This window comes from Phalacrocorax carbo, chromosome 4 (assembly GCF_963921805.1).
Source record: "Phalacrocorax carbo chromosome 4, bPhaCar2.1, whole genome shotgun sequence".
Taxonomy (NCBI): domain Eukaryota; kingdom Metazoa; phylum Chordata; class Aves; order Suliformes; family Phalacrocoracidae; genus Phalacrocorax; species Phalacrocorax carbo.
The window spans coordinates 35,821,035-35,848,922 of record NC_087516.1 but is presented as its reverse complement, the minus strand read 5'-3'; the positions used below and the strand labels follow the sequence as shown (position 1 = coordinate 35,848,922).

At 37.9% G+C, this 27,888-nt stretch overlaps 1 protein-coding gene across 3 annotated transcripts; it reads left to right on the top strand.

Annotated features, from left to right (window-relative positions):
* Positions 1-807: 807 nt before the first annotated feature.
* LOC104047316 (coagulation factor XI) lies at positions 808-18,794 on the top strand. Of its 3 annotated transcripts, XM_009507609.2 has the most exons (15): positions 879-921; positions 1,500-1,558; positions 4,320-4,482; positions 5,182-5,288; positions 6,857-7,016; positions 7,594-7,703; positions 10,908-11,067; positions 11,852-11,961; positions 12,050-12,209; positions 12,338-12,453; positions 12,847-13,021; positions 14,900-15,075; positions 15,378-15,473; positions 16,812-16,951; positions 18,388-18,794. In XM_009507609.2, the coding sequence occupies exons 1-15, from the start codon at positions 914-916 to the stop codon at positions 18,541-18,543; spliced, it is 1,896 nt and encodes a 631-aa protein (XP_009505904.2). In that variant the 5' UTR covers positions 879-913; the 3' UTR covers positions 18,544-18,794. The 3 variants fall into 3 exon arrangements, 2 of the variants coding, with proteins under 2 accessions (XP_064305632.1, XP_009505904.2); XM_064449562.1 differs by lacking the exon at positions 1,500-1,558 and having other exon boundaries at positions 816-921; positions 18,388-18,793; XR_010372633.1 differs by lacking the exons at positions 14,900-15,075; positions 18,388-18,794 and having other exon boundaries at positions 808-921; positions 16,812-16,900.
* Positions 18,795-27,888: the final 9,094 nt, after the last annotated feature.

The following is a 27,888-nucleotide window of genomic DNA, read 5'->3' as shown; positions in this document are numbered from 1 at the left end:
GAGGGAAGAGTTGTCCCTTCAAAAATTTCACGATGAAATAAAACCTTTTTTTTTAAGATTTGAAGGAATTTTTTTGGTTTGAAATTTATTTTGATGTAGTTACACATGTTAAAAAGAATTGTAGAAATCAAAATAAGTTATTCAAATCAGCTATAAATTAAGTTTGGCTTGTTACATATCATATATCTGCAAACAGGTTTGGTTTTTTTTCTGGCTTCTGGCAATTTAAAGACACTCTTAGTTGTATCTAACAACAAAATAGGAGTGTAGAAAGGACCACAGTAAAACTACTTGGAAGATGTGGACAGGATAATTTTTGTAGAGTATTGAAAAGGAGGAATAAGAACTTCAACAGATGTTAAAGAAAACAGAGCACAGAATACATGGTTGAAGAATATAGCGGTATCTATTTGCCAAGGGCATGCCTCAAGAAAATGGTGTAATAGTAAGAAAACATAGATGCTGATTCTGTTCTCAGTTACAGTAGTTTCCTATTGGTGTAATTTACTTGGGTCTGAGTCACTAGTTTTACTGGTTTCATGTGGATTTCTCCCCCACCCTGGCTCAGGATTTACTCTTGAGATGAATCTCATTCCCTGTTTATGTAGGTCCTTGTGCTAGTAGCAGATACTCTGGCTGTTCTGAACCAGGGACTTGCCTTTTATTTTAAAATATCATTGAGAGGCAGATGCTCAGCTGGTGTAAAACCTGGACATCGGTTTCAGTGTGGTCTGGATGGGCTATGCTCTGACAATGTGGCTGAAGGTCAGTAACAATATTGACAGAAAGAGCACCCATTCAAAGTAAATATTAAAGATAAGTTAGCATTGCAGGCACAGCAATATTTAGCATAAACTGTTGATTTTGTTTTTCAGTAGACCATAAACCTTATCCATTCATCCGGACATACTCTATGTTCAGGTACGTAATCATTATTGCAACTGATATTCAGTGAAATGTTTTCATAGCAAAGAGACAGTGTATGTTGATCTATTTATGCGTTGCGTTGTGAGGTTAACTTATTTGAATCTTTCACAGCTTAAGCTGTAGCATGTAAAAAAACCCAAATGGTTTAAAATCCATATAAGTATACCAGAAGCAGTGAGTGCAAGTTATTTGTTTGGTACGTTGATAATTGTATCCACTTAACTACCAGGATAGGATCGGGATTAATAATGACATTTTGATGGAATATTGCTCCCAGTCTAAGCAAGAATAAATATTCTGCTGTAAAATGAAGCAGAGGTTCTCTAAGTACTTATAGTCTTTATTGCTTCTTGCAAACGTAAGTAAAGGACAAACCATTGTTGTTATTTTATGTTACTTTATGTATGCCATAATTGCATCTCACAGCTGTAATTTTGTAATTCTCAACGTCATTTTGAAGTAGTGGTGTAACAGTAGAAGTGTAAATCAGTTATATGCCTTGTGATACTTTATCAAACTAATTACACACCCTTTATTAAATATATCCTATAAAATGGTTTTGTGTTTTTTAGGATGATTTGGATTTATCAGACTTTTTATTTCATTTTCTTTCTTGCTTCCGTTTACAGTGGTAAGTGAATATATAATTCCTAAGAAAGGCACACAGAGTAATGCAACTCTTCTAGAAGGGGAGATGATTAGTAACTGTAGCCTGGTCCTGAGAGACCCCTCTTTATTCCTCTGGGTTGCACTCACTTAACTTTGGGTAACTCACATAACTCTATTGCCTGACATGGAACTCTCTAACGGGGCTTTACTGACATTGTCCTGCTACCCCCCATGCTGTCACCTCACCCAGCATGCACGGGACCATGCTACGGGCAGTTTTCTCTATCGGACCAAGGCTGCATCCAGCTTGTAACCGTGAAATCAGTGTGGCATTCAGTGTCCTACACCCAACAGCAAGGTTAGCAGCTTTAGCAGCAGCTTAGGAAGGGAACCCTTTGCACTTGATGGTGGGTCCAGGAAGAGGAGCGGTGGCCTGTGTGTGCTTCTCAGCTGACTTTGCTCTAACCTGGTTCCCCACCCCGGTGCAAATTAGAGCTCTCTAAAGGTTGCAGTAATGTGTGCTGGCTGCTGGAGGCTGTGTCCGGCAGGGCTGGTGTAAGCTGGCTGCCTCTTCCCGTTTCCCCAGGTGCTGCCCGCGGGGTAGGAGGCAGGACTGACTGTCATGGTGCAGGAGCTGCTCAGCCCAGCAGCCTCGCTGGGGGCCAGCAGCTGAGCCTCAGACACAACATCCTTTTTTTTTTTTTGAAAACAAACAAACCCCACCAACCTTCAGTCTTATTCACATATTGCCTTTGCGTGAAATTACTGATTTTAAAAGTATCTGTGTAACACCTACATACCATCATGCTTGAAAGACTAAGTGTGAATAACTCCAGAACCAATTGTTTTATTGAAAAATTTTTTTAGAGTTCTCTTATACACAATTACTAGCTTTTCAGTGTACGTTTTTCAATGTCAGACTGTTAATGATTTACCTTGTTTAGTTAGCGAAAGCCAAACTACAAAAATTGCATTGCGTTTCCCTGAAGTTCCCTGTGCCGATAAATTATAACTAAAACCTAACAGCGGTTTACGTTCAGTAATGTATTAACAGTTTTCTCAGAGGACAGTTAGGTAACTCAGCTTTGTAGCAAAATCTGTTTGATAAATGTAGTATTATTTGAAGTAATGTTTTACATGGATTGAAATGTTAGCAAAACTAAAATCTTGGAACATTTCTGAGGCCTAGGAAACATATTTTTATTAAAGTATTCAAAACTGGCATAGTTTTATATGGTACATAGTTTTACAGCATAAAAAACTTTGTGTGTGTGTGAATTTACACTAAAAGAAGGTAAATAAGAAAGAAAATATCTGATACAGCGAATAATTGTAACATTCTTTTCCTTTGGCTTTTTAGAATTTGCTTAGAATATTCTAAGTAATAGAAAATGCTTTTCTGTTAATGACAAAGCTGGGCCGAGAAACTCTACTGAGAATAATAAGTACCAATTTTTAGAGAAAGATCTTGAAAGTATATATACATACCAGAAAATTTGGCTGTTTATAAAGTACAGATTTTGTATTAAGAAGTAATTAACATTTAAAAGATATTAGAATATCCTGCAAATATGTCTAATAATTCCTTACTTTCCCCTTTTTCGGGTAAATTATATATTTCACTCATGTGCAAGAAACATAGAATTACCTAAATATATTTTATAATTACATTAACAAATAAAATCTACTTGTAATATTTTAAAACTGTAATATCCAATATGATAGTTCAATTTCTTTTAATTTTAAAGAGCTTTTGATACAGTACGATAGCTCTATAGTAACAGATTAAGCAGCTAGATAAAATGTTTTTCAGTTGGATTTCCTCCCATTCTGTAAAATACAGTATGTTCTCTTTATCTTTTAGCTAAGAAAAAGCAGTTTTGTTGTTACAGGGATAAAAATCCACATATTTGCTATCTCTTTGGAGGGCAAAATACAAGAAGAGAGTGGGCTTTTCTGCAAAGCCAACCCTCTTGTGTGTTTTAACACGGAGCTCTTACAAATGCCTTCATTCTGAAAGATGGGAACAGGTCGCTGCTTAGGTATCTTCATTGCACAGCTCTGCAGTGTGAGTGGGTTTCATTACAGACTTCAATATGGGGTTGGTAATTCCTGCAGATGCAAGACGGTAGTTGAGCTCTTTTTTTTTTTTTTTAATATAGTTCCCTAGACATTACTCCCGTAACAGTATTTTCATCATTGTAAAGCAAGTCAGAGGGGGTTCAAGGTGGAGTGTGAGGTAGCAGAAGGTTTGTAAAACACCGTGAGCTGTTGAAGCGCACAGTGGCACCACCTGCAACTCTGTCCTCAGAGTATCCTTAAACAAAATAGGACTGCCTTCACATACAACTTTCTAACTCTTTTTGGTGTCTGCACTTTCTTCTCCTGGTTTTTCCTTTAATGGTGCTCCATACTAGTCTCTCGGAAGATGCTCCTGCTGCTCCTGAGAACTGCCATGAGAAGGTCCTTTCCCTCTCTGCATGCAGATCTGCCTTGTGGCCCACGCTGCTGCTTGGGCTTCCACCTCGGTTCAAGCTGCCCTGCTTCTGCATGGGGTATGAGTCAGGGAATGGGGGGAGATGCCACAGAGAATTTTATTTCTACTGGAGAGCAAAGACAAGAGTCTCGGAGGAACTGTGCTACTCATCCCCCCCCGCCCCGCTAAAGGGCTGTCTTAATAAAGCAAGGTCAATGACAAAGAGGAGCAGTGGCTTCACCCTCTCCCAGTGAACTGTGCGTGCTCCCATCTCTAATAATTTATGCATTTTGTTATTCTGTATCAGAATGTATGACTCAGTTCTATGAAAATACATACTTCCAAGGAGGAGACATCGCTACGTTTTTTACACCAAGTGCCAATTACTGCCAAGTAGTGTGTACTTACCATCCTACCTGTCTGCTCTTCACCTATTTGCCAGAAGCATGGACTAAAGATCCTGCAAACAGGTAAAATGTTCATGTGGCTTTTGCTGGTCTCCTGTGATAATTTTAGGAACTTGGTAACATTTTGACAGAACATAGGCACACGGCTAAAGCTACAGGGTTGCCATAGAAGACAATGTCATGTATCTTTAAGACTGGTGATCTAAATCACAGAATCACAGATTGGAAGGGACCTCAGGGATCATCTAGTCCAACCTTTCTAGGAAGAGCACAATCTAGACAAGATGGCCCAGAACCCTGTCCAGCCGAATCTTAAAGGTGTCCAGTGTGGCCAAGCACAGTTTTGTCTGTTGAGGGACAATGTGAGAAATTTCACATCTCCAATGGTCCCCGTTACTGTCCCTCACTTTCACCCTAAAACATGCTCTTCAGCATATTTTTCTCACAGTGCAGGACTTCAGCATCCTGAGAGGATGATGTTGTCTTCCCTCTCTATGCTCAGTGCGTTTCTGCCCTCCAAACCCTGGGTTCTGTTTCTCGCTTTAATGAGGCCTCTTGGAGCTCCCACATACACTGAGTAATCTCATCTGCCACCAGTGCCAACAAAGCAGATAGAGCTCTACCTATCTTTATCCAAACTGCACTTGTTTTCTCAATTGTGGTGTTGAGGCATATTGGACAGCCTGCATTTCACCTGAGAAACAGTTATGAAAGTCTGTTTTGTACTGCAAAAGCTGTGAATTGCTGCATTTCAAAACACAGGTTTTCCTGCTACTTAAAAGACAGTGATACAGAAATGCTGCCAAAAGTGGATATGGAGGGAGCTATCTCTGGACATTCCTTAAAACAGTGTAACATCCAAATTAGTGGTAAGATACGGTTATTCACTTGTATGCATTTTATGCTCTGTATCATGTAGCAGATGTTAGAAAATTAGCATGTTGAAAACAGGAATAGCATCAGGGAAGCAGCCAAGCAAGGTTTTGTATGTCCTTTGCCAGATCGTTTTCAAACACAGCTTACAAAATCTTCACCCTTCAGCCCCAACTATCCGCCACCAAGGCTCTCCAGATGAGATAACAGGGAAGTTACGCTCCTGCTGTCACTGTTTCATTTGCTAGAGTCAGATTGGGAGCACTTGCTTTTAACTGGTAGCTGCAGTTCTAAAGATTAATTTACTGCTACAATTCCACTCCAGCAAGCTGCTCATGCAGCATGTGTGACCCTGATTTAAAACTTTTTAGAGCAGATGCCCAGCAAAGCAGAAGTGCAAGGTGACAAAATGATGTTGCTACCTTCATGATTCTGTGCAATAATTTATTAGCAGCTCCATCTTTTAGTGTATGTGTGCTATGCACAGAGTCTTAGTGTCAGCATGCCATACTGTGAGTTATCAGCAGGCATAGTTAAAGCCTATCAAATGTGTTTTAAGTATGTTTTAAACTTGTATCGTCATAATGATGTCATTAAGAGGAGATCAGCTTTAAATGTAGCATGGCACTGCAGAAAAACAGAATAAGGAAGAATATATTTATTCACCTAAGGCCATCCTAACTCTAAGGCCAAATAGTGTCTTATGCATGTCAGGCTAATTTTTTAGTTTTATTGGTATAGCACCTCAATATGCCAGAGCTAAATGGGTCTTACTTTATGCAAGTTCACCATTGAAGCTACTGACAAATCAGTTGTACTTGCTTTTGCTTGCCACTTGTCTTTCAGAGCAGTCAGGACTTTTAAAAGCCCTTTACTGCCAATATCCTGTTGCATTTATATATCTGAGTCAGTGGGATGTTATTCTTTATGCTACATAGACTAATTGATATCACTGGGGTTACTCTAGAATCAGACTAATGTCAGTAAAATGAAAATCTAGCCATATATATTTAAAAACCCCACCAATAGTTGGCTGACTTGTGTTCTGTGAAGAGACCTTACTATGAGGCAAAACCTGCATCCTGCATGGGGGGAAGCTATTTCAAACCCCACAGTCCCAATTTTCCGTCTGTGGAGTGTAAATTAAATCTTCTGACTCAAATGGGAGGTGTCTGTTGCTTATGAGGACAGAATTTGCCTTTTAAACGGCTTTATAATTTGGAAATGGGAAAGTACTTTCCAGTATTAATCCTGAGTTCTTACTCTGATTAGTGTCATCATGGTCTCAGCCATAGTGGTTAGAGCTCCTCTCTCATGTAGGCAGAGGCGCTGTCAAAATCTGCCTGTTTTTTCCTTTGTCATGTGGTATTATACTATACCTAAACGTCCGATTTTGTACTAGAAGTATGTGTGAAATATAATGTAATTGAAGTGAGCATGGGATGTGGAATCTGGATTATGAGGGCAGTGGCTTACGAACTGCTATCTTTTGGGCAGTTTGGGGTGCAGGGTGGGGAAAAGAATAGAAGCATGTTTCCAGAACTTGGTGTCTCTTGTTTCGCAGCTTGCAGCCAAGACATCCACATAGGACTGGATATGGTTGGGAAAATTCATGATGTTGCTATGGCTGACAGCTATCAACAGTGTCAAAAAAGATGTACCAATGACAACCATTGTCATTTCTTTACATATGCCTCAGAAACATTTCACAATGCAAGCTTTCGGTAAATACAGGTTTGATCTCTTTCCTTGGACGGCACTGTGCTTTAGTAGAGTAAATCCCAGAGCAGTCTAAGGTATGAGAAGCTATTCAAGGAAACAATTTTTCATTGACATCTTGTGCTTGCTATTTTTATTCAAACTTACAGATAGGAAAATGTCTGTAGTAAATTACCTTTCATTTGTCCATTGGTGAGAAAGATAAACTTGACTATCACAGTGCTGAAAGAATTAAAATCCTCTGGAGATACTGAAATGCAGATTATATTGGTAGGTCTGCAGCATTATTGCTCTGTTAAATCTTGCTCGCTTATTGCTCTGAAAATAGCATCATCAGAGCAGCCAGAGAAATTCTTTCATTTTTATCAGGCCTATTTCTGAGCTGTTAATCTGCTCAATTTTACAAGTTAAACATTGCTCAGGTAGCTCTATTCCTCTTTTGAAGATTGTTCTGGAGATTGGAGGTTGCTCTGGCCTCTGGCCAAAACATGCACGTGGGAGGAATTGAGGGGCCAGGAGGATGGCGTAGACCAAGGTTGATGACCTGTTGTCTTACCACTTTCTTTATTCTTTGTTACCCAGTAAAAAATGCTTCTTGAAACATACCAGTGTAGGAACTCCAACCAGCATAAAGGTGCTCAATGAAGTTGTGTCTGGATTCTCTTTAAAGCCATGCCAGCTTTCTGAAACAGGTAACTATTTAAAATATCTGATTCAGTTTAGTTTTAAGGGTTATGGATGAAAATGTGCAGTCTATCTCTGACATGTATGAATGCTTCATTATGTAAAATCTAATATAAACTTATCCTTGCAAATATAGTTAGCATGCTCAGGCACAAAGGAGGTTCAGATCTTTTTAATTTTTCCATTTTATCATTCGTCTTACAAAAGCAGTTGCCTGCTTTGAAGATCTAAAGAATTCTTTCATAAGATTAGCTTGATGAAATTGCATGTTATCTTTGTACCATGGATACAAAAATGAAAGATAAGATCCCATCAAAGTCAAAGATCAGGAGGAATATAAAGCTTTCTAAATTCTCTTTGTATGCAGTGTATGCACTTAGAAATTTTTACTGAAGACATGCAGCTTTCTAATACAACTGGCTAATACGAAGGGATGTATTCTGTGTTTTGTGGGTGATTTGTGATGAAAGCAGTGGCTGTGTTGTTACTGCAATCAGTACTCAGGCAAAACTCTCAAGTGCAAGATCAAACAGTTGAAATATCTTTCACTTTTTTTTTTTGTTTTTCTTTTTTTAAGTCTACCTCCATCTTGTCTAACTGTGTCGTATTTTCTCGTCTTAAAAGTGATGACATTCTTCTGCTTCCGTATAGCCGCCTTTTAGCTCACAGCTCATAGTCTAGTTTTCCCACAGAATTCACATTTTGTAGAGGCTCTGCATCTTTTTTTCTATATCGATATGTTTTCTTCAGACTCTGCTAGTCCTACTGTAGGAATAATCCTTGGAAAGTATTGAAAAAGTAGTTTTGTTCTTACCTTTACAATGAAGACACTTAAGGAAAATTAAATGCGAAGAATAAAAAAAAGGAAGAAAAAGTTTTGTAAAGAGAAGAAAACAATGTAGCTATTCCTTCACTATGTGTATGAGAGAGAATGGAGGAAAGAAATTTTTTCCCCAAACCCGTGCATTAAGATACACCAGTAAATCACGTATTCATGATCAGAAGAAAAATCACAGTACTTAGGGGAGGGTCCTGCCCACAGACTTTGAGAAGAATTGGGGGACTGTAGCATATGTGCACACAATGTGATTTTAAGTTAAGAAAAAAAAAAGCCATTTGAGACTTTCTCAAAGACATTTATGGTTTATGACAGTGATGACATGACACTAATGATCCATCACAAATTAAATCAGAATTTCTGAAAGCACGTGAAGATCAACTTTGTTCCTACCTGTATTTCCTTGCTTTCTGTGTCTTGCAAGAAAGGCAAGAGGAGAGAGAGAGAAGAAATTAAATATGTGATCATAGAAGCTTAGACAGTACTATTGGATCAAGTGGTGATCTAAGGAGGTCATCTGTCCTAATCCAAGACAGATCAGCTATACCGGTCCAGACAGAGATTTGTCAAATGTAGTCATAAAATCTCAATACCACCGTCTGCCTTGCTGCGTTGTAAATGAAATGGGTTTATCTGAATATTTGTTCTAGTTTTTTGTCTGTCTTTAGGCTGACTAGTCCTACCTTGTATATGTTCCAGTGTCATAATTCTACAAATAGATGCTTGCCCTTTCAAAGCTTTTGGAATCACGCAACCCGCTGTAAACAACAAAAGCTAAATTGTACCAAGAAACTTTAAGATTGTTTCAGTTAGATTCTAAGACCACTAAAATTATCAACATTATGGGATTGCTGTTTCCTGTTCTACTGTGCCCTCTTCACTCTGCTCAGTAACGCTGACAGTGTTGACCATCTAGCTGCAGTTTGTTTTCATGAAGAAGCAGGGAGGGAAGCCTTTCTTTTTTCCTTTGCCATTAGCTTTCCTTCTCCCCTGAGCAGAACCTGAGCTCTTTCCTTAATGCTAATTGAATAATACTGCATATTTTTCTTTTAGGAGTTTGTTCCTTCCTATCTGGCCTTCCATTTTGTGCCTTTGCCTTTCTGATTTTGTCCTTATGCACACATGCTATTACAAATCCATAGCAATTTGTCTGTATTTCTTCTTTTTGCAAAATATCCTCTTTGACATCATTGAATATTGAGCAAAAGATCACTGAACATGATCGAGATTGTGGGTAAGCTTCCCTAAACTTCCAAATCTACATTTGTGCTTTAAATATAATTTTCTTTAGAAACTATCAATTCTCCTGAACTCTATTTCCCCTTAATGTGGGATCTTACCTACTAATTGTCAGAGTTAATTGTCCATTATTTTGTATCTCCTGATTTTCTTTTCTGTTCTTGTTGTGTAATTACTGTCCTGTATTGTCCTTTCATGCTTATGTTATTGAAAACCTCATCAAATTAACAGGAGTCACATTAAGCTCTACCTCTCCCTTTTACTGTTTTTCCCTTTCTGTAGTAAGATGTTCCCAGTATGTTTCTATAACTCATTGGGTAGTGTCAACTTGGCTACTATACTTTCTCAACAGCTGAAGTTCTCTGCTGCCACCAAATGCAGTGTTTTGGATCATTTCACTGGTTTTACTGTCTTTACAGCTTGATAGTTTCAAGAAACATCCTCCATGCTGGTGCTTCCTTTTTAACTCTTTTTATTGTTGCACTGGGATTTTAACTAGGACTTCAAGTATATCTTTGGAGAAGGCAACTTGTTCTTCGCTTTCTAAGCATAATAGTACTTCCTGTAATTTACATATCCATAGTCTGGTTGTGTGAATTATTCTGCCAAGCCTCTGTTATGTTATTTTGGTCATGTCAGAGGGCAGTCTGTACATTACTCTTGCTTATTCTGCCTACTTTTCAAATAGCGTTTCATAAAGTGTCAAGAGAATACTCCTGTTATTTTTCTTCTAGTCTTCCAATGATCCTCTTAGATATACCCATTCCCTTAATTATTTTAGGGTTTGCCTAGATTACCATGATTTATTCCTAACTGTGGATTTGTGTGCTGATCTCCACTGTTCCTAATTTAAAGCCTTCCCTATTAGATTAACAAATCTGTATTCTAACATGTCATTTCTCCTCTTCTCTATATGAACCTTATCTCTGCTCAGTAGTCCGCTCCATTAGTTTACACACTGAAAAATGTTCTTGAGAAAATGTTTTTTGTTAAAATGTTGTTATCTTTCCAGCTTTCCAGTCACAAAGGAAAGAAAATGGAAATAAGGATAGAAATTAATAACATGTAAACCTTGATATTCTGATGGCATAATAAATTCTTTGGAATTTTGATATTCTGTTCTTGTTTTGTACAGATTGTCAAATGGACATTTTTGAAGACCAAGAATTTTCAGGAATGAATATTACAACTTTTTTCACTCCTGATGTCTCCGTCTGCCAAACTATTTGTACATATTTTCCAAAGTGCTTGTTCTTTACATTCTTTACCAGGGAATGGCAAATAGAATCTGAAAGGTGAATATGACAACTAGAATTCTCAAAGTAGATTATTTATTTTTTTTTTAAAAGCACACAGTCTTTTTTTCATCACTATTTTCTTACACTTAAGGAAATTTTTAAAAGGTTATTTTCAGTAAAGCACAGCTTTTTATGTTTGTATTTGTATGTTTATAATTTCCTGTGGGCATTTCATCTGTCCTACAGTACAATCAGGGGTTTTGCTGCTGCCTATCTGGTGTTAATCTGAAGAGAGTTACTTACATCAAAGAGACAGTAAGCCTCCAGATTGCTTCAATGACTTAAAGCTGAACTTTATGAAATTATCAAAAGAGTAATCTGGTTTATTAGCAGTATTAAGTTATTTACTTGAAAAGATTTTTGATAAAGGTAACAGGTTTAAAAATATTGCTATTGAGCTTCCTTCTTTCATACTTAGTAGTGAGAATAGTTAAAAATCTACATTCCACACAAAACAGAAGAATTAAGTTTCAAAGGAATTTCAGGGAGAAGCAAAGCTGAGATGTTATATATCTGCTAAAGTAACTTCTTCTATGTATATCTAAATACTGTACGACTTTTAGTAGTACAGTCATGTGCCATTTCACAGAACTACAAAAGCTCTCTCAATTTGGTGTGAACAGGTGAACTTAATGAATGTATTTTCATATGAAATAATTGTAATGATAGAGACTTGAGAGAAGAAACACATTTAAGAATGAAACTTCCCTTACCAGTACCTTAACAATTGATTTTAGAATGTGAGAACACATTTCGTTATTGTAAAAAATTTTCATTTTAGAAATATTTGCCTTCTGAAGACATCAACAAGTGGGATACCAGAGGCACTTACATCACGAGAAAATGCTGTATCAGGCTTTGGTCTCTTAAATTGCAGAAGATCTTTTCCTGGTAAAGAATAGATTATAATAAAAATACTAATTTTGAATTGATCAAATTAATAGACTTTCTGATACTTGGAATGCACTCATTCTTACAGCCTGCAATTCTCGCACTTACATGCATATGAATTTTTTGGGAGACGAACTCAATGTCACTTATACTAAAGGACACAGAGCCTGTCAGCAGGTTTGCACGGATGTGATCCGCTGCCAATTTTTTACCTACTTTCCCCTCCAAGATTCATGCAATGAGGAAAGGTGAGATATATTTTTTAAACAGTTCAAAGACTGCTGGAATAATCACTCTGCAGACTTGGTGAGGGGGTATTGTATGTGTTCTGCATAAAAAATGTACAAACTGAATCTTTGCATTGATTCATTGGCAGAAAGTGTGAGTGTCACCTAAGAATGTCCTCGAATGGATCTCCAGTGGAAATAGTACATGGGCCAGGAAGGATCTCTGGATACTCGCTGAGATTGTGTAAAAAAAAAGCCAGTACTGGTAAGTAAAACTTTTTCCATGTAAAAGGGACGATACTTAACTGATTTCGGTACAGGAAGTGAAAACCTCCATGTTTTTTGGTTTTGGTTTTTAGTTGTTTTTTATTTTTTTAATTGGTTGCATTGTCCCAGTGGGACGCCGTGTGAAGTTAAACTGTTCAGGAAAAGTGAAGTCAGCTGGGTCTGCAGGTTATAAACACCAACAGTAGCACTGTGAGCTTGGTTTTTAATAAACTTTATGACCATAAATCATAAAGGGATTAGAATGCATCATGTATCACCTTTTTTTTTGCAACAGGTGGGTCCCTATTCAGGGGTCAGCAGTACTATCATCTTAATTTTTCATTGTTGAGTGCAAATTATCTTTAAGCACAATTTAAAATTATTTCTGTAGTGTGTATGCAGCATTCTGCAAGAACTATTAGGATCGTTGGAGGGACAGATGCTTCCCCTGGTGAATGGCCATGGCAAGTCAGCTTGCATGTGAAGTTGTCTCGTCAGAGACACCTCTGCGGGGGCTCTATCATCAGCAACCAGTGGATTCTTACAGCTGCTCACTGCGTCATGAGGTGAGGCCTAAATGTAACTGTACAAATAAACCCCAAAATTTCATCCAGCATGTGAGATAAGTTGAGATCTACCTTTCAGGAAAATAAAAATGAGGACTAGAATAAAATGAACTGTTTCAGTGTAACCAAAAGGTGAACTTCTAAGGTAGACTATTCATATCCTTAACTTAAACGGAACTCCATACTTTGTCCGTTTGTAACATAGTATTGTACTACTGATGCTAAATTATTTTAATGCATCTAGAAGATGAAATTCTAAAGCAAACACCAGATGCCTACAGAAAGTTAGATATTCTCATGTGATACAAGCCTTTTCTTACTGTAATACTGCATCATCTATCTAGGAAAAATCTGTTGTTAGGTTACTCCATTTCATAAACTTCAAATTACTTTTCTCAGAGCTTTCTCCACGGCACTTAAGAAATGGTACTAATCTGATAGCTTCAGCAGCAGGGTGCTCAGCAAGACAACTTATTTGACCAGGACACAAAGCAAATCTCTGTGGGGGTCCAACTAGGCTGCTTTCTGGTACCTGAGCTACCTGTCTCTGCATTACATGAAACACACAGATCCCAATTTTCCTGGTTTTCCTTTAACAGCTTTTTTCCCAAATTCTATCAATCAGTCAATTAATACCCTATTTTTAAAGCAGATTTCAGCTATAAGAGCAAATTTTAAAGCAGTGGATACCTAAGACATTGCTAATGTGCACTGAGACAAATAGTCTGCATTGTTAATCAAATTGCCATCAGATTTGGGTTATGAAATTACTTGAGGAGCTGATTTAATTGTCAGGCAGGTGTTTAATTTCCTTTCTTAGATTGTTATCACCTGTAAAGCAGGTTATCCTGTCATTTACAGAGTGAAAAGTGTAAGGCTATAATGCAGTCTGGGAGAAAAGGGACAGGTAACAGATGAAATGCATCAAAGAGGATGTTGACCCAGCAATGTGAATCAAAATGAGGCTTTATTACTCATGCGGTGTTTGTGAGATTGTTTTCACATGGAATAGTACTGCCAATATTTTGCCTTCAGTGGCAAACTTTTATAAAGTGGTTAAACTCTCTAAAAAACCCTATATAAAAAATACCATTCTCTACCTCTTATCCAGTGTAGAAGTTACCAGTAATATAAAAGGCAAAGGGAGAAGATATGCTTACAAAATAATAATAATAAAGCTTTGTTAATTAATGCAAGTTTTGACTCTTTGCTGCATGTACCAAAACTTCTACGTTGCCTTAATGGTAGAATATGAAATATGCCCTAAACTTTGAGTAAAGTTGAAATCATAAAGATTAACTGGAACTTTTCATACAGGGCTATGATATTACACTTTCTAATCTATATTTACATGGCTAGTGTCATTTTCCTCACAAATTGGTGCCAGAATAGACTCTGCTTGGATTTATATTCCCAATCCTACTTTCATTACTAGAAAAGCTGTTGTGTTGTAATGAATGGAAGGAATCTCATTTACTACTTCAGGGTTTGCATTAGGCCCCTGAAAATAAAAAATTAAAAAAAAAAACTTTAAAAAAAAGGAAGATAAGAGAAAAAACGAAAATAAAAGAAGGCAGAAGGGGAAGGAGGATGAAGAAGGGCCAGGACAATGACAGTCTGAAGATAAAGGAGAGAGAAAACTGATGTGGGGATGAAAATAGGAATAGGGAGAGGAACAGAAAGAAGTAGTGGAGGGAATGGACAAAATGAACCTTTTTTTTTGAGTTTTGAGAGTGTGAAAATAAAAAAATGGAAAGAATGACCCCAGTGCTGGTCACTGTACACTCAGAAATAACAGAAGATGTCGACATCTGCACAAAAACTCTAAATCAGTGCAAATCTTTTGCCGCAGACTGACTGTTTGTCTTTTTCCCTCAGTCTTGAGAATCCCAACATTTGGCGTGTTTATGCTGGTATTTTAAAACAATCAGAAATAAATGAGGATACGCCCTTCTTCAAAGTGGAAGAGATTATTATTCACCCTCAGTATAAATACGCACAGACTGGATATGACATTGCTTTAATGAAACTTGATAAGCCTATGAATTTTACTGGTATGTAGTGTTATTTCAGAGGAATTCTGAAAATGTGCAGGATGACACAGGGCTTGCGTTGGTATGGCAGTGCATGACACCTGGGCTGGCTTCCTTTAATATGCAGTTACTGGGGTTTGAGGAGAATCTTTTGGCTTTGAAAAGAAAATGGGTGGCTTTTACTTATGTGACTGGAACAATGTATAGTGTAAGGAACAAAGCATAACATGGAGGCTATCAACAGGGGTCGTGTAGGTGCCTACCAAAGCTTAATGTTGCAGTTGTCTCTGCTGGTCAAACTAATATTTTTAATCATATTTTAGATCTTCAACTACCTATTTGCCTGCCAACAAAAGAAGACGCTAACATATTTTATACCGACTGTTGGGTAATTGGATGGGGTTACAGAAAAGAAAAAGGTATAGATAAATTTTAAACAGTGAGTTCTTGTCTTTGCAAAATTCATGTGGTTAAAAGAACCCACCCATCCCTTTTTATTTAAGAAAAACCCAAAATGCCCTTCTTTTTTTTAAAAAAATTCTACTATTTTCTTGGCTACCGTTATTGCTATCTGGCCAGCACTGTAATATAACTCTCAGTTAGAATCTAATTCTATTAAGACATCATAAAACATACATGAAAGATGTATGAAATTATCTTTTAATAACTCCATGCTCTGACACAAAAATTAAATTTTATAAATTGATATATTCAAGATTTGAGAATGTAAACTGTGACTTCAAATATATACTGTACAGCCCTCAAATACTTTGCTTGGATTCTAGCTTAATCTACTGGCAAAATCCAGTATATATCTGGAATGCACACTCCTTTTCATGCTTCCAGCTGAAAAAAGCTAATAGACTTATCACTGAACTGTGAGGTTTTGAGTCCACACATAACTTATGATATTTTTACATTATTATATTCATATGACTTTAGAAATCTGAAACTGAAGTACATTGCTTTCATGATTCTGAAGGTTGATTATAAACAATGCCAATGACTTCTGTGTTTTGATAGTAGTTGATATTTGAACACATCTGATTTCATATGGAGGTAGGCCAAATAGCTGTTAGTTATCGAAGTCTGTTTTTACATGTATTTATTTATATATTTATATCTGTAACATTTGTGTGCATGTATACATATGCACACCTATTTAAACAGTGTCCTTTCCATTATACAACTTCCTTTTTGAAAGTTAGAGTTCAATGTGAATCTAACAAATTTAGGCAGATATTGTGTCAGCTAATTTCTTCTGTTAATTTCTAAGAAAAAGCTGCTCTCAAGTTCTCTTATTTACTCTATGTGCAAATTTCTCCATCTTATAAAGTACTAGGGCACGGAGCAGTTCAGATTTGGCAACTGGGAGTTTCCAAACCAATTGTAAGACATTACTAAGAAATAATTGTTAATAACACAAATCATTGCTCTTAATGGGAGGACAGGTTCGAAGGGCCAATGTCCTGAAAGCTGTACTCGTACGAGGACTCATTGCAAATCACAAGGGAGTTTTGAAGCTTGCCCAGTCATGAGACATAAAATGTCATTACAAAACCATTCAAATTAGCAGAAATTCACATTGATTACTAACACAAAGAAATAGAAAATCAGTGTCGTGAACATCTAACAACAGTCTAAAAGCAGTGGCCTCCAACTTTGTAATATCACTGTATGAGGATTTCTAGAGTTTAATTTTAACTTTTATTTTGCTAGAAGCAAATATTTGTCTGTTCATACCACCTATTACATAGGTCGTGTACAAGATATTCTTCAGAAGGCTACTGTTCCCCTCATGTCAAAAGAGGAATGCCAGGCAAGGTATCGGAAGCGCAGAATAGGTGACAAAGTGATCTGTGCTGGCTATGATGAAGGTGGAAGGGATGCTTGTAAGGTAATGGAAAGAAGTAGTATCTGGTCATGTATTCCAACCATTTGTTCAAATATATAATTGAATACTGTAATTGTCTTTCGATTGCCATTAGAAAGATACAGTTATCAATAGAGCTGTTGATTAACGTGTCACTTTTGCATGTCAAAAGCACTGAAAATCAAGGTATATAGAAAATATTTCTTATGTGATGTTGAAATATTTAGGGATAGTTTCCATGGATAAGAAACTCTGAGTGTGGGTATATATATATCTCATCCATTTAGGGAATAAAACAGTATTCCTTCGGAGTATCAGAAATCCAAAGAGAGCAAGTATAGTATGTCAAAGCATTTCTCCAATGAAAGCAGATTTCCCTTCTGATGTTTTTATTTCTTGACTTGAAATACAGTGCATGAAAGCTTATTTTAAAGCACCCACTGTGTATAAACCAGAAGGGAGGGTGCTAGCAATGCTATTAAGATGCATGGGGAATGGAAGGCTAAAGACAACCTAACGAGACTTCATTATTAGAATTGAAAATGTCACAACAGCATTTCAGAGAGCCAAATTGTCTGCGCGAGTGTAAACTCATGTACTTCTATTAATTTAAATATTTGGAGTTAATTTATGCAAGAAGCAAATAGTCTGATTAGTAAGATTAAATTCTCTACCAAATACAGTATTTTGACTTTAGGCTTTTAACAGTTAACATTTTTACATTAAAATGTTACTGTTACTATGATTGCTATTGAGTAATTAAGAATAAAAATACTTGGAGCTGGGAAGTAATTTTTCCTCTATGCCAATTAAGCTTTCTTTATCTGATACAGTGTACCAGAACGTGGAGATGCTGTTTTATAGAAATAACACGCTTGCTGTTGTCTTAACCACTCATAACAGCTACACTAAAGAACCTTATGTTGAGAAAGATCAGTTAGGAATAGGAAAAGAAAACAGAGAGGTGTTTTATCCTGAGGGGAGAACAGAGTCACTCAAACAAGATAAGCCATGAAGAGTACTGAGGTTTGCATACTAAAACCAGGGTCATAAGGGAAAACATTGGCAAATTTACTGTTTTTCTCACTTGCACATGTAATCTTCAGCAGGTTTTAAATCAGTGTATGTAGGTAAATTAAAAAACAAACAAACAAAAACACCAAACCCCAAAAGCCCCATAGTTTTGAACCTTCATGAGTAATGGAAATTGTTTTCAGTGACTGGAAAGTATTTAGAAATACTTTCAAATACTTAGAAAATATTTAGAAAAATTTACTAGAAAACCAGAAAACCTGCTTCGGTACTCAGTTAATTAGCCTTAAGTGAAAATGATTGAAATCTAGGCAGTTATGCTGGTGTTAACACTGAATGATGCTGATTTTAATCAAGGCTTTCTTTGAGAGAGAAATACTGACGAGACCTCTTCCTTGCGTGCTCTGTCTTTTTCTCCTGTGACACAGGGAGATTCAGGAGGGCCGCTGTCATGCAGGCACGAGGAAGTGTGGTATCTGGTGGGCATCACCAGCTGGGGCGAAGGGTGTGCTCGTTCCAGGCAGCCGGGTGTCTACACAAAAGTTGCTGAGTATTCAGACTGGATTCTAGAAAAAACTACGTAGTATGAGAGTTGCCTACTGGCTCAAAGCGATGTCGTGGAATAATAACCCTAGGACCAATGTGATGAAGTGTATTAACAGTTTTTAAATTGTGTTTCTTGTTAGCCTGGGATGTAGAAGACTTGATTAAAAAAGGGGAAAAGCAGGAATGAATGAACTTTGCCATTACTAAATAAAAAGTCGTAATAAAAATAAACTCTACAGTCACTGATTTGGCAGAAAAAAAGAATATGTCTGAACCATTGATTTATTCTGTTCTGCTAGCGTAAAATGGGAGTGGATGAGGTTGCAGGGCATGTATGGAGCTGGGAACTGCTTCTGACTTCTGAGGTTTGGACACAGCAATGGAGATTACCCTCTCTTGTCTGAATTTGGTTGAAATGGGCCAACCAGTTTCCAACTTACTAAAGGGCTTGGGGAAGGGAAGCTGAGGAAGGTAGAAGCCTGCCTATACAGTTGTATAAACGTTATTTCCCTAGGGCATTAGCCAAAAAAGTTGCAGTACCAGCTGAGAAAACAAAATCAGGATATCAGGGGCCCTGGCGAGTTCTTCAGTATCAGTTTTGCAAGTATGGTAACAGTGCTGTGTTTCACTTACATTATTCTAATTTCTGTGGAAAGTTTTGTGATAAGAACGATAATGGGGGTATACTTCCCTTGAAGCAGAATATCCAGAAAGTGAATAAAAGAATCATCCCCCTTAGATACATCATATACCATTGGTCTTTAGCACAGTATATTTTTATTTTCCAGATCCCTAGCTCTCCTTGATTAAAGAAATAGCTTTCTCCTTACCCTTTTGCTCCTTTTTTGCTTTTATCCTTTCTCCTTAGTTTGTGTCATGTAGCAAATGTGTTTTCTGGCCAAAATTGACACTGCTGTGAGAAACAGCAGTCAAAAATCTATTACTTTCTCATAATAAGAGGCAGTATTTCACATTGAATCAGAAAGGAAGGCACAGGACTTAGCATTGTCTTTGCCAAACTTCATGAGCTTGTTTCCTAATCATCTACGTTACCTTAACTGTTGGAAATATGTTCTAGAGGCTACTCATAATTGCTGCACACCCACACTGGATATGTTGTGGAGGTAAACAGCAGGAGTGGCTTTACAAGTAAAGGAGGTATTGAAAATTAGAAATTAAACATATCAAATTTATGAGAGAAAAAAAAACCAAGCCGCTGAAAGTTACTTCTGCATTTAATTTTTTGATACTTTATTTGCCAGTAACTCTGAGGAAAAATGTAATTCCACAACTACAAGCTTACAAACAGTTATGTCTGTACCTAAGTGTCCAAAGAGCCCCTGGGGTCAGAGTGCTTCTTGGGGTGTGCAGTGCTAAGCTGGCAGCAGTCAACATACTTGAAAATCTAAAGCCCTATTCAAAGGCTGGAGTTTTGGTTTTGTTTATTTGCTTTTAAAGAATCAAAATTCAAAGAAGGGATGAAACAGTCCAAATATAAGGGGAGGAGAGGGGGAATGGTGCTGCTACAGGCATATCTTGGGAAGAAGGGCCCTGCCTTCCCTCTGCCCCGCGGTGGGCTCCTGGGGACAGGGGCTTGCATTGCTGGTGGTGTACAGTGCTGAAGCTCTCCAGCTTTGGGAATCCCCATGCAGGCTGTAGAAGTTCAGAGAGCCAACAGGCAAAGTCTGGCATGTGGTGAGAGGACTGGGAGAAGGGAGGTATATCACAGTGCTGGGACTTTTTGCCAACACTACAGAAACAGAATGGGAGATAAAGGTGGGGGCTGATGTCCTTTTCATGCTCTGTTTAATCCACAACTAGTTTAAAATGTCAGCAAACCTCAGACATGCTGTTGAAAACCTAGAGACTTAAATAAGGGACTGGGAAAGAGTAGGAAAAAAATAGAAAACGTAGCAAAAAAAAGAAAGATACCTGTCATTCAAATATGATTCCATACTCACGGGGAAGGAATGAAGATGGCTGGAAAAGAGCTGCTGAAGAAACAAAGGAATTGCTTCAGTATGAAAGCAGAGACTGAAAGTCTCTAAGCAAGAATCATCGGGAGACCATCTGAAATACTCATCTGCCAATACTTGCTAAAGAGCGTATGCAATGTCAAACTGATAACCTTTAATGCTTTCTCATAATAATGCTGTCATCAGATGTTTTTCTCTTTGTTTGTCTGTTTTGTTTTCTGCTACAACTTTCCAGGTTGTGGCTATTGGAATAATGAGGAGGAATGACAGCTCAGCGGTGCTCTGTAGATCTCTGGAGCTTCAGGTTTTGTTTCTCAGAGTTATACCTGGTGACAGCAATATGCTAAAGGAAACTTAGCTGTTCTTGTGGAAAGGATCCTTATCTCAGTGACCGCATCCATCCTTCATGAGTAGCTGTTGACCAGATAAAATGTCTTGTTCCAATGTATTTTCACCTAAAGCAGATATTCTTCAGTGAAGTTTTGCATGAGTTATCTGTTCACCCATAAGAAATTCCTGATAGCTAGAAGTGAGTATCAGATATAGACATTATGTGGAGACTGCAGGAGTTCCTGTTAGCCATACAAAGTCCTTATGACTTTATTTAAGAACAGCTACCTGAGGGAACGTCTGACCTTTCTGTGGATTTATACGCTAGCATAATATGTAATTCATTGAGACCTTTGGAGTCCTAGATAGAAACACATTGGTGTCATTATGTTGCTTAGGCTTTCTGGTATCAATAGGTAGCTCGCACCAAATGAGGGGCAGTTTATGACCTTTATTTATTCTACCTTCTCCTCTACCTCTTTGGAGAAAAATAATTTTTAAAAACCAACAACCTCAAAACCTTTATATCTCATTAAAGAAAAGCCTGGCCTTATACTTTAAATCTACCTCTGTTTGTGTTGGTACAGAACATAAACATCAGTGCTTTAGTGTTTGGTTTGGGTTGTTTTTTTTTTTTATTAATGGCAAGTGTCTCTGGTGGTGTCTTTATTCAGCTCTTTAGTTACACGGAAAATCAATACAGCCCATAATCTTTCTTACACTAGATAGGCCTAAATCTTGCAAGGGGCTAGCGCCACTATTGATATATTGAATGGCAGCATTAGTCTGTCCTGAGTTTTTGTACAAATAAGGTCCCTGATCCCAGAAATTTACAGTCTCATTCAGGCACAGATGAAACACTTTATATGTGCCATCATAGTCCGGATAACAATTAGTTCATCATAAAGTAAGGCATAATGTGGTGCTGCTCAAGTGGACTCTTTAGCTTTCATAGCGTTCTCTGTAGTAATTTTAATAGAATTGTAAACCAAACAATAATAGTTTCCCACTAAACTGGCAATGCAGTGTGTTTCCTACCACTGCTGATGCTTTGCCTAATGTCTGAGGCTGAAGTATGTCTTCTTGAAAGTAACCTGAGCTGGGAATGAGAAGATGTGAAGCCTCTCATTTTTTCTGCCTGGGAGAATTAAAAATTCGTATAGCGAAGATGTACAGAGATAACCAAGTATGCCCATTTCGTCTGCTTCCCCAGCAGAGGGGAAGGGAGAAATTTGGTATAAGCTTTTAGTATAAGTTTTGTTTGTTCTGTGAAAAATTATTATTCTGTTGTAATGAAAAATGCATATCAGGTACTGAAAAATAAGGAAATGGATGGAAAGGAAATAATTCGTAGTGGTGGTCTTCATGGTAGGAGAACTCTCAGTTAAATTAAAATGTGGTTTCTTATTTTCTGCTTAATTTCCAGTATGTAAGGAGGATTCTTTGGAAAATTATTGCTAACTCATTTTGTTTATGAAATATCTGCATTGTAATACATTAAAAATGCATTTCAACTTCAAATAGAGGGCAAAATTAATTTGCCTCTTTGAACAATAATAGCAGATATGAAATATTACATATTTATAGTCAAGCACTTCCTGGAATAGTAAATTAATTGTTTTTCCTGTGGTCTTTGTGTTGCAAATCATGTTATAGATATGTATAGATGTATTAGAGTTACTGTGGAGTGTTATCATAGAATCATAGGATGTCCTGAGTTGGAAGGGACCCGCAAGGATCATCAAGTCCAACTCCTGTCCCTGCACAGGACAAACCCAAAATTCACATCATGTGACTGAGGGCATTGCCCAAGTGCTTCTTGAATATTGTCAGGTTTGGTGCCGTGATGCCTCCCTGGGGATCCTGTTCCAGTGCTCCACTGCCCTCTGGATGAAGAACCTTTTCCTAATATCCAACCTAAACCTCCCCAGCACATCTTCCTGCTGTTCCCTTGGGTCCTATCATATATTACAAGAAATTTTTTCATGAGAGTTATGCAATGGAGATGTAAAACACTTGCATTTTCTTAACACTTCTTAATTTTCATAGGATCCTAGAAAAGAGGAATGGAGAAGGTCTTTAGAGATTATCTACTGCACCATCCAGTCTTCATGCATGATCAAGAACCTCCGTATCATGTGATTCATGATTAGAGTTTCTCTAGCCTCTAGCAACAGAGGTTTTACAGTCACCTTGTACAAGCTATTCTAGTGCTCAACAGTCTTTACCACTGCAAAGTTCTTCCTTGTCACTGACTTTAATAATCTTTCCTGCAGTTTAATTCTAGTACTTCTTGTGCTACCTGCCATGGAAACAGAAAATGGGGAGTGGGGAGGTTAGGGTTTTTTTTTGTTGTTGTTTTTTTTCATTTTCTTGTTGTCACCCTTTCTACATTTGATACTTTTTACGTACAATGTTATATTAGCTAACTTGGAGTCAGTTCCTAAATTTTTGTTAGCTGGTTTGTTTGTAAAGACCAGGAAGGGGGGGTGACAACACTGAAGGAAGAGGACTATATGTACAGGGCATGTGAGAAGAGATAAAAAGGAGCTGATAGGAACTAAAGCTTGAAGTGAAGTTATTGAGAGAAGAGTTGGAACAAACAAAACAAGAATCAGTGCAAGATGAAGAAAGACCATCCCAAATGGTAAGTACTCATCTAGGCACCTGGTACTGGAAAACATGATAAAGCACCTAGATATCCCTTCCAGTTCCACACAACCATGTTCCAGGACCTGAAGATTAATGAGGTATGGTGCAGAAATGGGCTAATTAGCTCTCTGTGTGCTAGGAAGTTGTAGAGTCAGCTGAAGTGCGGTGCTCCCATGACATGCACTCAGAGCTGAGCTTATTGCCAGACATCTCTCTGCTCTGATTTGCTGCTCTGCATGTGTGTAGCAGCCCAAATTGTGTCCGTACTTCCACACCTTTCTCCACAGATCTTACCATCTGGTAGATTTTGTCTCCTGATTATCTTTTTACTCATTTATGCCCCTTTAAAATGCCACAAATGGTGATGTGAAGAATGGTCTGATTTAACTATCATAGGAGATCTGGAAAAATCACTGTTCTAGGGTGTTAATGGGTGATGTGGCCTCTCTGAGGTTTATTGCATTGCATGTCCCTACTACAGCATCACTTTTTCAATCATCCCTGTTGGCTGAGTGCTGCTTCTGGAAAGGTGCTTCTTAGGGAAACATCATGTATAGCTCTCCTGAGGCTTTTGTGTTTCTGTGCTGTGATTCTGTTGTCCTGTGCATGATTCACCATTTGAGAACTTCAAGCATGAGTGTTTTAGACTTGAACTTGTGCCCAACACATTGAGTAGGGAACAAGACATACTCATACAGATGACCCAGTGTGACTGGGGGAGGAGCAGTGACATCCCATGGGGGAAAAAAGGGAAGGTGTAGAAGGGGGAAGACAAAGGTATATCAGCTGTAGCGCTGCTTCTCTCTTCTGGGCTTCCTGGGATTTCGCTGTTTTGACAGATGACTTGAAGCTGTAAACTCATGAGCAATCACTGAATGCAGCTACTTTTCTGAACTCTTTTGTTGGCAGAACTGTAGTGAACAGTTAATAAAAAATTTACATGGTTCATATTGAATGAGACCACATAATCCAAAACTTTGGACATCAAAAAGTCCAAAACTCTCTGGAGGGGGGTAGAATGGGCTTGAAATAACAATAAACATGAAAAAGAAATGAAATGAAGAGATTATGTATTTGTTTCCAGTACAGGTATTCTGCTTATCTACAGAAAGGTTTGTATGGCTCTCAGTATGCCTCTGATTTCTTCAACATTCTCTGCATGTTCAGCTAAAATTTCAGGAACAGAAAGAAGTGTTTTTATGTATTCTAAAATATCTTTCAGTGGTTTTGTCACTAGGTGGCACTTTTGGTCTAATTTGTCTTGTGTTTAATAGTTATAGTGAAAAAAGGAACTTGTATAGCTTTGATAAGAGTATGATTAGTAAATCTCAAAATGATATTTTCATTCCTATAGCTGATAAATAATAGTAAATAATCAAATCAGCATCTTCATTTGTAGAACTCATAGTTCAAAGATGGTAAATATCTTCAGCTCCACTTTTCTGCGTGGCACAGGGACATTAAGAGACAGTAGGATATGAAGGCTGACAAAATCAAGCCAGGTAAGTGCTATTTGCCCACAGCTCCCTGCCTATGAAACCCTATGGTATTTCACAATTTAATAAATATACATCAAAACCATTGGAAGCCAATGCCAAGGCCCCGAGCACATCCGCTCCCTCTGGGGAGCTTGGCTTGAGGCCAGCTTGGCCACAATGCGATTGGCCCTGAATCAGGGAGCTGGGGGAACCTCAGCTTGAGGAGCTAGGTGTGAGTCTGGCCCTCGCACACTACTGCACATTATAATCTTAAAGTAAATTTAGGCTGTACCTTAATAATATATGACTGGTTCTACCACCAAAAAAGTGACTAGCTGTCGAGAATTTCTCAGGCAGATTTTCTTGTCTGGAAAAATTTGTAGTGAGATTGGCTGAAATGGAATTGCTTAGGATTGGGCAGAGATAAAAATTTGAATTGTTAGTCCCCAGCATTTGCTCTGGACACAACTAAAGGGAACCATGCAGAATGATATCCCAGGTCTTACAGGTTCTTGAGAAGCAGAAGGGTAAATAATATCTTGCTGTTCTACTACAACTCTATTGTCTCAAAGTGGTCATTGATCTTAGTAAAGCTTACACCAATCAGGCAGGAGGAGGGAGAGGTTCTTCACATGCATCAGTGAACGGATGAGGTAAACAAACCAAAGATTTAGAGATATTTGTGGATTAAAGAAGAACTAATTGCTTTGAATTACAGCAAGAAGAATGCTGAGAAAAACTGTCTGGGGTAGAGAGAACAAAGCAGTGGGTAGGGGACTGTAGAGGATATTGTGGAACTTCCATCACTGGAATTATTTAGGTCTGTGTTACACCAAGGTGTAACTGGCCCTGCCTTGCTCAGGGGAGGTGGACTGGACAATCTTCCTGCCAGCAGCTGCCTATAATCAACAACAGCAAATCATGGGTTTGTTTTTTTCTATAATACATGTGGCTTTTCAAACATGAAATACTATCAGAGAATATTTGTTTGCTTGTTTTTCTTACCTATTCTTTAGCTAGTTCAGGCCTTTCATTCTCCTGCAAACAACAACATTGTTTATTATGGACTTATTTTCTTTCCCTGCAGTTCTGTTTATTTAGAAAGCTCAAGTCCATTTAAAATAATAATAAAGTGAAATGAATCAAGAAAAATGAGACAATAAAACAGTCTTAAATATGACCAATATAAAGGCATGAGTTAGTTGTACCAGCCAGGTAAATGTGATTTTTACCATTACCAGGAGAAAGTACCAGGCTTTGCACTGACCTGGCAGTGCAGGGACCCGGCACTGGTCTGCACCTGGGCCTGAGCTGGTTGTAGCTTGGTTTAACAGTTGTGCAGTGGTCAGTGACCTGTTTTAGCCTGAGCGATGAGTGTTCCCAGTGAAGGACTGAGGATGCTGATGGTTCTGTACACAGAATGCCCCAACACCCCCACTCACCCTGAGATCCTCTCAAGGAAGCCTGAAACCACTGACTTTAGGACTCAAGGGGACATGGGGAGAGTAAGCACACACCAGAGAAAAGGTGTAGGAAAGGCTACTTTTTTTCTATAGCAATTTTTTCCTGTATTATTAATGAAGAATTTCTATGTTAATTAGGCTGGACCAGCAATACATTTTGAATATGCATGTTTGGTGCATTCCCTTTTGCACACAAGAAGATTTTTTCTCAGTGTGACGTAAAGTAAATGGAGATTTACCTTGGGTTATGGAGGCATGCAAGGAAAAAATAGAAAACCATACCGAGGTGGTAGCAGAACTTCAGTTTGGAGTATTGTCAACTGTTGATTGAAAAACAAGAAAACCGCTCCTTTTGCAACTCTTTCTGTTGCTTCTGAACGCTTATATTATTCTGCGTAATACAAAGGAAACTCATCTCAGTTAGCCTCCAGGCACTACTTAATGAAAAAGCATCGGTAAAATAAATAACTCAAAGTGTCCTCATAAATACAGTTGATATCAACATACAACGATTTTGAACTTTTTTGACTTTCTACAGGATGTTCTGTATTTGATTTTCCTTTTAAAGCTGCAGTTACTAGATTCATAGGACTGGGTAGGAAGGTCACCTTTATAGAAAGAAAGTACATTTCTGTCTCTTGTGGTTCCAGAGAAAAAAGCTGAAAAACATGACCTATGGCCATCCTAGAGGCTTACAAGCTACCATTAGTATTTGTAAGCAGTTTTTCTGAACAAAAAATCCTCCTGATATGAAAGCTTTTTCCATTATTTCCAGAGATCTGACTCACAGCTGTCACGTGTGTGGCACTGACAATACTATGTAAACCTTCAGACAAGATGAAGGGTAAATCTCCTGAACTAAAAATGTAGGCCAAATGTTCCACCAGAACTTAAATTCAGCAAAATCTGACCTGAACTTCTTGAATTCTCTTTTATTCCCTTTTAACACAAACCTTTGTAAATGATTTAAGTCATTGACATTGGTTCCTCAGACATCTATGCACATTGCTGAAATACTCCAAACCTGATGGTATGCCAGGAGTTGGTGTTATTTCTCCATTCCAGAAGTGAACTTTCTGTATTTACAATATCCAGGCCTACAGATATAGATAAAACTACCCTGGGAGAAACATATTTGGAAAAGAGATGGGTAGGGTAATCTTGCAATTAAAGTTTTATTTGAAAGAGCTGATTAATTGGAGCATGTCACTTATTCTTTCTTTGCTTCAAGACTATCACTTATGATGCCTCTCTACACTTCCTTGCTCTGGCCTGACCAGGGGAAGCCTCCAAAATAAATAATAATAATAGTAATGTTTTACCTTTAGCAAATTATATCAATGTTCTCAGCTGCTGTGCCTGTGCTTTGATTAACGGAGAGACTCCCAGTTGTGGTGTTTTGCTGGTGCACTTATAACGCTGTGATGGCCATCTACAATGCTTTAGGGCACACAAGATTATAGAAACATAACTCATGTTTCCTA

Bases quoted from the DNA above. Each gene is read 5' to 3' on its own strand.
- LOC104047316 (XM_009507609.2), top strand. The intron at 11,962-12,049 runs GTAAAGAATAGA...TCATTCTTACAG, and splicing joins TTGCAGAAGATCTTTTCCTG to CCTGCAATTCTCGCACTTAC. The intron at 12,454-12,846 runs GTAAGTAAAACT...TTATTTCTGTAG, and splicing joins TAAAAAAAAAGCCAGTACTG to TGTGTATGCAGCATTCTGCA.